Here is a 13,091-nt window from a genome sequence, read left to right as displayed (position 1 = left end):
TTCCTGGGTCACGTTTAACATAAGGGCATTAAAAAAATCACATTCAAACTTTTCAAACTTGATGTTCTTGACACTCGGTGTTTGCCCTGATTTTGAACTTGATTGACAGTTTAACTGTAATTGGCTTTTTTTTTTTTTTTTTTTTTTTTTTTTTTAGATTGTCTTCAGGGCCAAACGTGGTATCAGTTACATAGGAGATGTAGCAGTGGATGATATTTCCTTCCAAGATTGTTCCCCTTTGCTTAGCCCAGAGAGAAAGTGTACTGCTCATGAATTCATGTGTGCTAATAAGCACTGCATCGCAAAAGACAAGCTGTGTGATTTTGTGAATGATTGTGCAGATAATTCAGATGAGACTACTTTCATTTGCCGTAAGTAAAAGGATTCTATCTTCTTATTTTGCCTTCAACTCCCACAACCTTACTCAGTGTGCTGTGTTTATTGTCGCAACATGCAGAGTATGTGTATATCAACACCAGAGGAAGGTAAGGTGATTCAACTACTTTTCCTCCTTTCTCAGAATAATTTATTTATAATCATAATTCATTTAAAACTAATTGATGGCTGTGTGTGTGTGTATGAATTGGAGATAAATTGGAAAACAGAAGTCTTCAAAGAAAAACAGAATGGAAACAAGTATTTTTTATATTAAAGAATTGTTTTTTTGGAAAAATGACTAGCAAAATTTTCATTAAAGACAATTTATGCAGGGTTGGTGAGCCTACAGGCTCTGATGCATTTCAGAGGATTGTCATTTCTCTGTTCATATTATCAGATGTGATAGGTTGTTAAAAAATCAACACCCTGAAAAATACCTGTACATGAAATAGACAAAGTGATTTCACAAGGACATACATATCAGCTATGTGATATGGTTGAGGGAGATCAACTCATAATGAACACCATATATTAAAATATCCTTAGTTAAATGGGCCATGTGTACTCTTTCTGCTAAGCCTATAAAATTGTGCGACATAGTCCAATGTTGCTTCATTTAACTGCAAATGAGGTGAACATAAATTGTCAAAATGAAGATTGACAAATTATTTCACTTTTACCTTTAATAATTTCTGAGCTAGAATATTGCAGTTTGATATTATTTGCTTCTGGGAACCAAACCTGGAATATTATGAACAGCTTCAGTATATGGAGCTCATATATACATAGAACTTTTAACATTCAAAGCCTTCGTATTTACTAATCTTCATTTGAACTTCAGAAGCCATAAGACGTACGTGGGAGAGCCATTATTAGTGCAGTCAACAGAGGAAGCTGTCAACAAGAGGGGCTAAGGTTTTGTCAAAGTTCATAAAACATGTACTGCTAGAGCTGGTCGTAGAACTCAAGTGTTTTGATTTATGATCCAGTGTTTTGCCCAAGCTATCATATCACTTCTTTTTAAAAAAATTCAATTTTTTTAAAAGTGGTATGATAGCTTGGGCAAAACATTGGTTCATAAATCAAAATACTTGGGTGGGAGGCTAGGGGAGGGATACAAGAGGTGGGAGGTAGTGAAGTGATAGCATTAGGAGAAATACCTAATGTAGACGACAGGGTGATGGTTGCAGCAAACCACCATAGCATGTGTATACCTATGTAACAAACTGTACATTCTGCATATGGAACCGAAAACTTAAAATATAATTTAAAAATTCAACTTTTATTTTAGAATCAGTGGTACCTATGCAGGTTTCTTTTATATTGTGTGATACTGAGATTTGGGGTGTGAGGAGTCTTGTCAGCCAGATAGTGAGCATAGTACACCATAGATTTTTAGCCCTTGTTCTCCTCTCTCCCTCCCTACTCCAGTAGTCCCCAGTGCTTATTTTTCCCGTGTTTATATCCACATTTACCCAGTGTTGAGCATCCATTTGTGAATCAGAACATGCGTTATTTGGTTTTCTGTTCCTGTGTTAATTCACTTAGAATTTTGGCCCCTACCTGCATCCATGTTTGTGCAAAGGACTTGATATCATTTTTTGTTTATGCCTGGGTAGTATTCCATGGTGTATATGTAATAGATTTTCTTTATTCAGTCCACTATTGGTGGGCTCTTTGATTGTCCATGTCTTAGCTATTATGAATCATGCTACAATGAACATAGGAGTGCAGTTACCTTTTTGGGAGAAAGATTTCTTTTCCTTTGGTTATATACCCAATAATGGAATTGCTGAGTTAAATGGTAATTCTGCTTTGAGTTATTTCAGAAGTCTTCAAACTCCCTTCCACAGTGTCTGAACTAATTTACATTCCCACCAGGAGTATATAAGTGTTCCCTCTTCTCCATAACTTCTCCAACATCTGCTATTTTTTGGCTTTTTAATAATGGCCATTTTAACTAGCGTAAGATGGTATCTCACTGTGGTTTTGATTTTCATTTCTCTGATGATTAGTGATAAAGAGCATTTCTTTCATATGTTTGTTGGCTGCTTGTTTATCTTTTTTTGAAGTGTCTGTTTATGTCCTTCACCCACTTTTTAATGGGGTTGCTTTTTGCTTGTTGAACTGACTGAATTCTTTATGGATTCAGGAAATTTGACCTTTGTTGTATGTACAGTCTGTGACTATTTTCTCTTATTTTGTAGGTTTTCCGTTTATTCTGTTGGTAGGTTTGTTTTTTGTTCATTTGTTTTTGTTTTGTGTGTGTGTGTGTGTGTGTGTGTGCAAAAGCTCTTTAGTTTAATTAGGTCCCACTTGCCAATTTTTGGTTTCATTTTAATTGCTTTTTATGATTTAGTCATAAATTATTTGCCAATGCTGTTGGCGAAAATTCATTTTCCTTGGTTTTCTTCTAGGATCTTTATAGTTTTAGGTCTTGCCTTTAAGTCTTTAATCCCTCCTGAGTTAATATTTGTGTATGATAAAATGTAGAGGTTCAGCTTCATTCTCTTGCATATACCCTACCACTCCTGTGTAAAACTGAATCTTCAAACAAACAAACAAACAAAAAATAAGTTTTATGTTTTCACCACAAGGAAGTGACAAGTGTTTGAGGTGTTGGATATGCTAATTACTTTGATTTGATCATTAATATAATATATACATATATGGAAACATTACACTGTACCCTATAAATATGACAATTACTATATCAGTTGTAAATAAAATAAAACATTTTCTAAAGTTATATACATAGATGTTCTTTTTAAATCACATGACAATATATTCCTTCAATTTTAGGTTATTTCTTATAATATCCGTTATTATCGGAACCAGGAAAAGTACTTCACTACTCTGGAATTCTGTATTTATTAACATTTATCTTTATGTTATGAATATTTTCTATTTTAGTTATTTCTGTATTAAATGCTTGTACATTTTCCTCATTGCCATTTTCATTTAACAATCACACAAACATATAAGGGTAACAGTTAAATAAAGCACATATAATGCTTTTGAATTTTATTTGTAATGTTGTCAGTGTATCTCCTTCCTAGAGATATACTTTAGTGTAATTTTTCAGAATTCAGATGCCTCAGACTTTTGTAAAACCACAACAAAATAAACCATACAAAATATCACCTTCCATCATGTCCCTCCCTGACATGTGTGGATTACAATTCAAGATGAGATTTGGGTGGGGACAGAGAGCCAAGACATATCATAGTAGGTATGTATGTTTATGGAGTACATGAGGTATTTTGATATAGGCATTCAATGTGAAATAAGCACATCATGGAGAATGGGGTATCCATTCCCTCAAGTATGTATCCTTTGAGTTATTCAATTACACTTTTTAACTTATTTTAAAATGTAAAATTAAGATGTTATTGATCATAGTCACCCTAATGTGCTATCAAATAGTAGGTCTTATTCATTCTTTCTATATATATATATATATATATATATATATATATATATATATACACACACACGACGATGGTTTATATATATATGGTATATATATTTATATATATGAGGATAGTTTATAATAGATATATTATATATATATATATATATATATATATATATACATATTACATTTGTATATGAGAGGTTGGTTTTCCTGTCAAAAGTCTGAAAAAGAATCTGCAACTCTACGCTTGGTTTGGACTTTGTCCCAAGGCCATGCCTTCATGGTGGAGCCCTGGGTTTGGACTTTTCTGGAAGACATGTTTTAACAGTCCACTATTTAAATAATGAAAGTTTCTGTTTCCAAAGTTTAAAATCTCAGAACTTCTGACTTCTCTCCTTGCCTTCTTAAGTGTCTTTTGTAGCTGCTCATTTTTTTCCTGAGCTTATATTTTTCTCATGGCATCTTGTCACACACATCAAGTAGTAGCCAATTCATGTTTTCAACATTTTGTCCAGAAAGCTCCTCACACAAATTTGTAACCTAATTATTTACGTATTCAGCATTCCACATTATCTTGGGCACCAGGTTTATCAAATATTTTGGTGTGACATAACATAGATCTCAATTTTTTCAGTCTTCTATAACAATCCCTTTATTGACTGTCATCCTGGCCATTGCTACAAATTGTAGGTAATTTTTTGTCGGCACTCAATTACAAGCACTAATTTCTGTATAAGTCATCTGTATCATGATAATGCTGTGTAACAATCTGCAGCAAAATTCAGTGTCAATTTAAAAACCATTTCTTACTTTCACCCTATAAATGGTGAAGTTCTGTGATTTGTTTCCTTAATTTTTAAATTTCTAAATTTTGTAGTTATATATAGTATGTGTTATATTAGTACTATTCCCACACTGCTATAAAGACATATTTGAGACTTGGTAATTTATAAAAATTATTTTATAAAAAATAAAAGAGGTTTAACTGGCTTACAGTTCCACATGGCTTGGGAGGCCTCAGAAAACTTACAATCACAGTGGGAGGTGAAGGAGAAGCAAGGCATGTTTTCCATGGACTCAGAAGAGGCAGAGGGTGAGGGAGGGAGTACTATACTCTTAAACCATCAGATCACCTGAGAACTTGCTTACTATCACAAGAATAGAATGGAGAAACCATCCTCATGATCCAGTGACATCCCACCAGGTTCCTCTCTGACACATGGGATTACAGTTTGATATCAGATTTGGGTGGGGACAAAGATCCAAACCATGTCATAGTAGGTGTCTGTGTCTATGAGTTACATAAGATGTCTTGATACCGGCATGCCATGAGAAATAATCACACCCCATAGAATGAGGTATCCACCATCTCATTTACCCCCTGTGTTACAATCTATTTACACCCTTTTAGTTATTTTAAAATGTAAAATTAATTTATTATCGACTATAGTCAGTTTGATGTGCTATCAAATCATAGGTCTTATTCATTCTTCCTAACTTTGTTTTTTGTACTCATTAACATCCCCACAAGGATATATATATGTGTGTATACACACACACACACACACACACACACACACATACAAACATACATACATATATATTACAGTGATTAGTGGTCCAGCAAGAAGTAAAGAAAAGTGAGATAAAATGCTTAGAGCGGTGGCTCATAATTAAAACAAAATAGGGCAGTCATAGAAATTCTCTTTGAAAAATTGATATTTGAATATAGAATGAAAAATGATGAATGAAGCTAAAGTATATCCAATGTAATTCAAGGAATAAAAAAGCTAAAACATTTTAAAAGCCAAGAATAATTAAAACACAGTCCCTTTTATGTCATCACTATGTCAATAACAATGTCCGTTGGTTTCTATAAATGTGTAAGGAGAATTTCACTACACACTTTGTCCCTCAGGATGTTTTTATTTACTTGGTTTTCTGAGTTGATGTATTTACATCTTGAATGCTCTCTTTTATTTATTGTAGCATATAACTATATAGCATTCTCTAATTTCCAAGTAAACAGATGAATTTTGGAGAAGGGACTATGGTTTGAAGCTATAATTGTTACATTTGCAGTAAGGTTATATTAAATACATTATTTATTATATTAAGGTCAGCATCCTACCTGAAACTTTTTATCATTTCATAATTAGTGCTTAGTTGTGGCAAATATTAATTTCACAGTGTAGACTGCCTCTTGGGGAGGGAGTACACCAGTGTGTATTATCCCAGGTACTGAAAACCACTGACCTAGGTAATTACTTTGTTCTTAGTCAATAACCATGTAAATATAAGGAAGCACTTTGTACTTAACACTCACATTATCTGACATATTACTACCGGATTTCCTTTTCACTTATTTCTTTGGTAAACATTAAGCACCTCCAATAGAAGTGGCCCTAGAGCAAAAACAAAGTAAAAGAAGATATGACCTGAATAATTGTGGTCCTTCTTGTCTAGTAAGAGATGAGTAAATAAACACTTGCATTTTCTGAGAGTTAGAGGAAGTGCCAAGTACTTTTGGAGGGACAAAATAAAGATAATTTAGTCATATATAAACACTAATCCCAATGTGGGTTTTCATAAAAGTAACACACTGCTTTGAAAATAGCCAGTGTGTTTTCAGAGATGTTATTAAGCATGGACTGGGAATAGCTTTTGTTTTATTTGAGAAATTATGTTGGAAAGTGGGTCAGGTATCACAATGTTACTAAGACAGGCTTTCTGGCAAGGATCAGCTCTCCTTATCTTGAGGAATTCATTAGAGCTGGCTGCAGCTGAGTAATGGAAGCTAAGATCACATTCATTGTCTTTCCCAAATTACCATCAGTGGTCCCTGCTCTCATTACCGCAGTGTCTTAAGTGGCATGTGTTAGGGTCATATTTTCCATATTATAAAATCAGGTAGTTCACAGGGAAGAAAATATTATATGTGAGGAACTTCTCTGAATCACTCATGAGATTATCCATATTTTCCCCCTGTTTGTTATGTAATGTGCCTTGTGAATTTTCCAAAGGTTGATGCACATAGGGTGTTTCCAAGTTATTTACCCTCAAACTGCATTTTTTTTGTAGGAACACAAATTATGTATGTCACAATGTGAAAAATTTTGTTTAATATATTCATTATTATTACTTCACAGAATAACAGCATTCACAGGGAATCACTATATCATAAATTTCTAATGATAATCAGCAAGTGATATTAGTATTTTTAGCCTTTAATTTGGAAAGTTGTAGATTCGTAGAACATTCAAAGACAGTACAGAAAAATACTGCATACCCTTCATGTGTTTTCCCCTCAGTGGTTACATAGCTATGGTCCAGTATCAAAACCTGGAAACTAATATGGGCTCAATGTGTGTGTAAGTCTGTAGCATTTCATTATATGTACAAATTTGTGTAAAGCGTCATTGCCACAATTAAGATACTTCATATTTACAAAGATCTTCCTTGGGCTAGTTCTTTATAGTCAAGCTCATTCCCTTCATCCCTAACCTCAGGAAGCCACTACTTTGTTTTATATCTCTTTGCTTTATCATTTTGAGAAAGTTATATAAATGGAACTATACAGGATGTGACCTTTGAGAAGAGGTCTCAAAGATCTTCATTCTCTCAGCATCATCCTCTTGAGATCCACCAAAGTTGTTGTGTGTATAAGTCACATTTTCCTTTGTATTGCTTAGTTATGTTGCATGCTATAGACGTAACATACCCTGGTGGTATTTTCCGTAGCGACTGCTTCATGTCACGCTGCTACCAGTAATGTAGACAGGAACGAGTTTTTCCACAACTTAGTAATCATTTGGTGTTTTTACTATTTTATTTTTACATTACCCATCTTGTAAGTGAGGAGTAATATCTCATTATGATCTTAATTTGCACTTCCCTAATAGCTAGTTATGTTGAATATTATTTCCTATGCTTGTTTACAATCCATATATCCTCTTCGCTGAAATGTCTCTTTTGCCCATTCTCTAATGAGACCTTTTATAACTATGTTGATAGTTCATTATACATTATGGGTATCCTTTGACAGATTATGCAAATGGCAAATATTTTCTCCCAGGCTTTGGGTTGTCTTTTCGTTCTTTTAACAGGATCGTATGCAGAGCAAACATTTTCAGTTTTGATGAAGTTCAATGTATTGATCTTTTCTTTTCGAGATCATGCTTTTATATCAGGTCTAAAAATACTCCATCAAGGCGTAGGTCCCTGATTTTCTCCTATGTGTGCTTTAAAAAGTTGTATTATTCTACATTTAAGAGTGTGAATCATTTTGTTAATTTTTGTATCAAGTATCAAATTTTGGTCACAGGTTTTTTTTATTTTTGCCTATAACTATCCAACTACTCCAGCATCATTAACAAGATTGTCCTACTTTTATTTAATTGATTTTGTACCTTTGTCAAAAATTAGTTATACTTACGTGGAGCTATTTCTGTGTTCTTTTCTGTTCTGTTGATCCAGGTATCTATTCCTCCACCAATACAAGACAGTCTGGATAACTAAAGCGGTATCATATATCTTGAAATCGGATAGATTAATTCCTCCTAATTTATTCTTCTTTTTCTCAAAATTGTTTTAGTTATTCTAGTTCCTTTGACGTTCTATACAAATTTTATAAAAATATGTAACTACAAATTATTTTAATGGAAATTTGATAAAAATCACATTTAGTACCATTTAAATTTGGGGAGAAGCCATATTTTTAATGTATTGAGTTTTCCAATCATAAGCAAAGTAGGTTTTTCCCCATTATTTAGATCTTTGATTTCTCTCATCAGTGTTTTATAGTTTTCAGCATACAAATTCTGTGTATGTCTTTGACATTCATACCTATTTCGTTTTTTGAAGGATTATAAATGGTATTATATTTTATTTTTTATTTCTGTATTTTTAGGATTCAGAAATAAAATTTAATTATTAAATTTTCATTAAGTAATATGGTATGTCAATCTTGTGTCCCGTGACCTTGCTGACTCATTTATTAGTTATCAGAGTTTTGCACTACACTCCTTAGATTTTCCTTGTGGACAGTCATGCCTTCAGAAAATAAAAACAGGTATCAAGTCCCTCCGCTCCCCACCCTTCCCCTTCTTCCTTCTCTCTTTTCTTTCAGTGGGATCTCACCACTGAAAAGATCACCTTTGATCTGATCAATAAATGGAACAGTGAAAATACTTATATTAGAAGTTTTAATGTAGCCTCCAAAATACTTACATTAAAATCAAGAACATGTCAAACTATCTACTATTAGTATTTCTGTTTAATATTACTTTTTTTGGTCCTGGTCCATATATAAAACGTGAAATGAAATTAAGGTTAGCCAAATTATAATTATTTTTGAATGATATGATTACATAGCACAAAAGCCTAAGAGCTTCAAAAAAGTAAACATTTAAGTAACTGGGTTGTATAATGGCCACTGAAAATTTGTGTACACCGGTTCACCTGGAATTTTAAACTCATGGTCACCTGGAATCTCAGCATGTGACCTTATTTGGAAATAGGGCTTTTGCAGATGTCATCTAATTAAAGTCCTGCTGGATAAAGGTCGGTCCTAATTCAGTGACTGGTGTCCTTATAAGAAGAGGGAAAATTGGACACAGACTGACAGAGAAAAGATGATGTGAAGACAAACAGGGAGAATGACATGTGATTGATGTGATACATCTACAAGTCAAGGAACACTAAGATGGCCCGTAGCCACCAGCAGCTATGAAGAGGCAAGGAAGGATTCTCCTCTGTAGCTATCAGAGAGAGCATGTTGCTGCCAACACCTTCATTGCAGACTTCCAGCCTGAAAAAGGCATCAGAGCAAAACTTTCTGTTGATGTAAGCCACCCAGTTTGTGGTACTTTTGTTCTGCAGGCCCAGGAGACTAATATGAGTCTCAAAGTGTCCCAGCTAAGAAAATAAGAAAGTGTCACACTCTGAATTGGAAACTAGCTTCTCTAAGCCTTTTGCTTGTTTGTCTTAACATCAGGATTTAAATCTTGTCCTGTATTATTAGCATAGTATCCTATAATATGTTAATAGTTGTGCCAAAAAAAAAGAGATTTCTTAGTCAAATAAGTTGGGAATATACTCTGTTGTATAAAGAAATAGCTTGCATATTGTGGGAAGTCTCAGAACCTTTAATATATTAGCATCCTTTAAAATCTTTCAAAGAAAGATAAAATTTATACAGCTGATCCCATTCATTTGATTGCAGAATCTTCCGTTGAATGTTAAATTGACATGTGTAGGACATTCACATTCAGAAGAAGAGTTAAAGAAGTGATGAACTACATCATGGTATAATACCTCAATAATCACACCAAACTGAATGACTGCTGTCTTCATGTTGCTACCTACTTAGGGAGGAAGGAGTCTCTTAGGGAATTTTTTTTATAGACACTTGTACTTTCTTATCCCATTGTATTTGTAAATTTGTTTTATTTTATCTCTCACTCCTAACTGCTGCATTCCACGTCATAACAGGGAATAGTACTAATGGAGCCGTGTCATACTCTTCTTCAGCTCAAAGCTCTGCAACTTACAGCGGAATACTAAGCATACTTTAACTCTGAACTTCAGCTTTCTCATCAACCCAAATAAGAATAATAACTATTATATAGAGACAAAGAGAGGATTAAATGAAATGGCAGATATAAAGAGAATGTTTTAGGACCTGGCACACATTATATTTAATACACAGTACCCCTCCCTTCCTATTTTCCTAAATGTGTTTTATTTATAGAATATGCTCAGTAAATTTATGTTGAATGAATACATAAATATAATGGTGAGATTTTAATTTTTTGAGTTTGATGATAGAACCTTAAAAGGAATTATATTATGTTCCTTCAAAATATGCTTTTGCAAATAAGACATACGTTATACCTATGGAGATACTGATCAATGGACAAATGACAGCATTTAGAAAGGTAGAAACTAGTTTGATTGATTACACAGCTGTGGACATAGGAGATCATTGTCTTCCTGATGGCACACCTGCCTGGCATTGGCATTAATTGCACCATGAAATGCCAGGAATTGGCATCAGCTCCCAAGACTGTTTGCTGCTTTTCTTACCTGGCGCCTATGGGAAATAATAGGGTATGAAATTATAAGTTGTTTCCCTTCATCACGGTGATGTGAAATTCAAATAACCTATGTTAGCTTATTTTATTTTCCCCACTGGTGTATTAGAAGTAAACTTTCCAAGGAAACATAGCTTCAAAATGAGGGAAAAGATCAAAAGAAAAATATGATTTACATCGTAAAGATCTATGTAGCAATGTTTACACGAATAAAAATATCAAATCTGTTTTTCAGCAGCACACATAATTTTCTTATATGAATGGCCTCTCTAGATGCTGCTCTATATGCTAATCTGTTGCTCACAGGCTGCTAAATTTTCCAACACAAGGCAACTGAATTATTTATTTCATTTTATAGTTCTTAACCAAGACAATAGTTAATATTCTAAACTAGATGTTGAGTTGGCGTTCATTATTATTTCCCAGTTCTTTGAAACGATATTTGGAACGTCAGTATTCCATACTACAAGAGGTTATAAGTATTAGAGTGTTTTCTAGGAAAAAATAAATTACAAAATATATAACAAATGACATTTGAACACTTAATTAGCAATTAGTTTTTAAAAAGGCATCCTCTTGATTTGATGACATAAATTATGGCAGAAAATTTATCTCTGTCCTTGAAGACACTACAGATGTGTGTTATCTTGACTGTTAAAACACTTTAGAAAAACAAATTATTAGTATTGATGTTTTCTTGAAGTAATCTTTTTTTCAGTTCTTTCAAAAGCTAAAATAATCATTTTCAGCTCTTTTTCTTTATTGTACAAGTTCCTCACTCAGAGGTATAATAAAGTTAGCTTACATTTCAGTCTTTTCTTACATATCCATAAATGACATGGAAACAATGGTAAAACTTGCATGTTTTCCTTTTTAATTTTTAAAATTTAGTTATTTTTAGAGACAGAGTCTCACTTTGTTGGCTAGGGTGGTCTTGAACTCCTGGCCTCATGTGATCCTCCCACCTTGGCCTCCTAAAGTGTTGGTATTACAGGAGTAAACCACTGCACCCAGCCTCGTATGCTTTCATATTCTCCACCTTATAAACTACAAAGAATACAGTGTTTATTTTGCATATTTAGACAATTTTATCTGACTTGGGATAACTTTAAGTGTGTATCCATACAGGAACAAACAAAAACCTCACTGATTTGATGCCAAGCACAACAGAACTTGGACTTTCTTAAAGAGTCATATATAATAAAATAGAGTAGATGATTTGTCCAGGAATTCCATTGCATCTGTGGGATTATCTGCCTTTCTTTGGCTTGTGCATTGGAGAGCAAGTCCCTGAGTATTTTGATGACAGAATCATTGTACTCTCCTTTGCCTTAAAAATGTGAGCAATTGTTCAAATGAGGTTTCTTTAAGAGAGAAACATTTATCTGAAGGCTTATCAGTATGCTATCATAAGTTCTTTTCAAGTATTTTAAATTTTGGTGCACTATCTCATTTATGATTTTACAGATTTTTATTTCAGTTATAATCTTCAAAAAACTTCATAAAGAATTGTTATTAAAGAATTCTAAACAGTACATTTTGTTACTTATGATTAAATTACTCATTTTTTGTTGTTTTGTTTTGATTTTGAGATGGAGTCTCGCCCTGTCACCCAGGCTGGAATGCAATGGCACAATCTCAACTCACTGCAACCTCGACCACCCGGGCTCAAGCGATTTTCCTGCCTCAGCCTCCCTGAGAGGCTGGGATCACAGATGCCCACCACCACTCCCAGCTACTTTTTTGTTTTTAGTAGAGGTGGGGTTTCATCATGTTGGCCAGGCTGGTCTCAAACTCCTGTCAGCAGGTGATCCACCTGCCTTGGTCTCCCAAAGTGCTAGGATTACAGGCATGAGCCACTTTGCCTGGCCTCCCTCATTGGTTTTATGCAGAATCATGAATAGTGATTTAAAAATGAAATATATCAAAAGTCCTAAATAGACAGATTTATACAGTGTGACAGCTTCATACTACAAAGCTCAGTTTTATAACATCTTCACTGCCATTTTCAGCTTTATAACTTACCTGAAGCATGATAAAAGATGCCTGTGTAATCACTACTATCTTGGAAATGAGAAAATATAACAACTTAAGCAATGACAGTAATAAAATACTTCAAAAAATACCTGGGAGATAGTTTGTTATTTAATACAACTTAACATATTTAATTTCTTTAACTTACTACAATAAGTTAATTCAAA

General features: G+C 33.7%; 1 protein-coding gene across 1 annotated transcript in view; it reads left to right on the top strand.

Annotated features, from left to right (window-relative positions):
- The window catches only part of MALRD1 (MAM and LDL receptor class A domain containing 1), a 538,747-nt gene that overhangs the window by 247,667 nt on the left and 277,989 nt on the right, over positions 1-13,091 (top strand). Inside the window, exon 24 of the mRNA XM_037738994.1 lies at positions 158-371. Within this exon, the coding sequence (XP_037594922.1) occupies positions 158-371 (214 nt within the window). The remainder of the gene's footprint in view (positions 1-157; positions 372-13,091) is intronic.

Source organism: Cebus imitator, unplaced genomic scaffold (assembly GCF_001604975.1).
Source record: "Cebus imitator isolate Cc_AM_T3 unplaced genomic scaffold, Cebus_imitator-1.0 Scaffold61, whole genome shotgun sequence".
NCBI classification, from domain to species: Eukaryota; Metazoa; Chordata; class Mammalia; order Primates; family Cebidae; genus Cebus; species Cebus imitator.
Note: the sequence above shows the minus strand (reverse complement) of the source record. Positions and strands in the feature narration are given on the sequence as shown.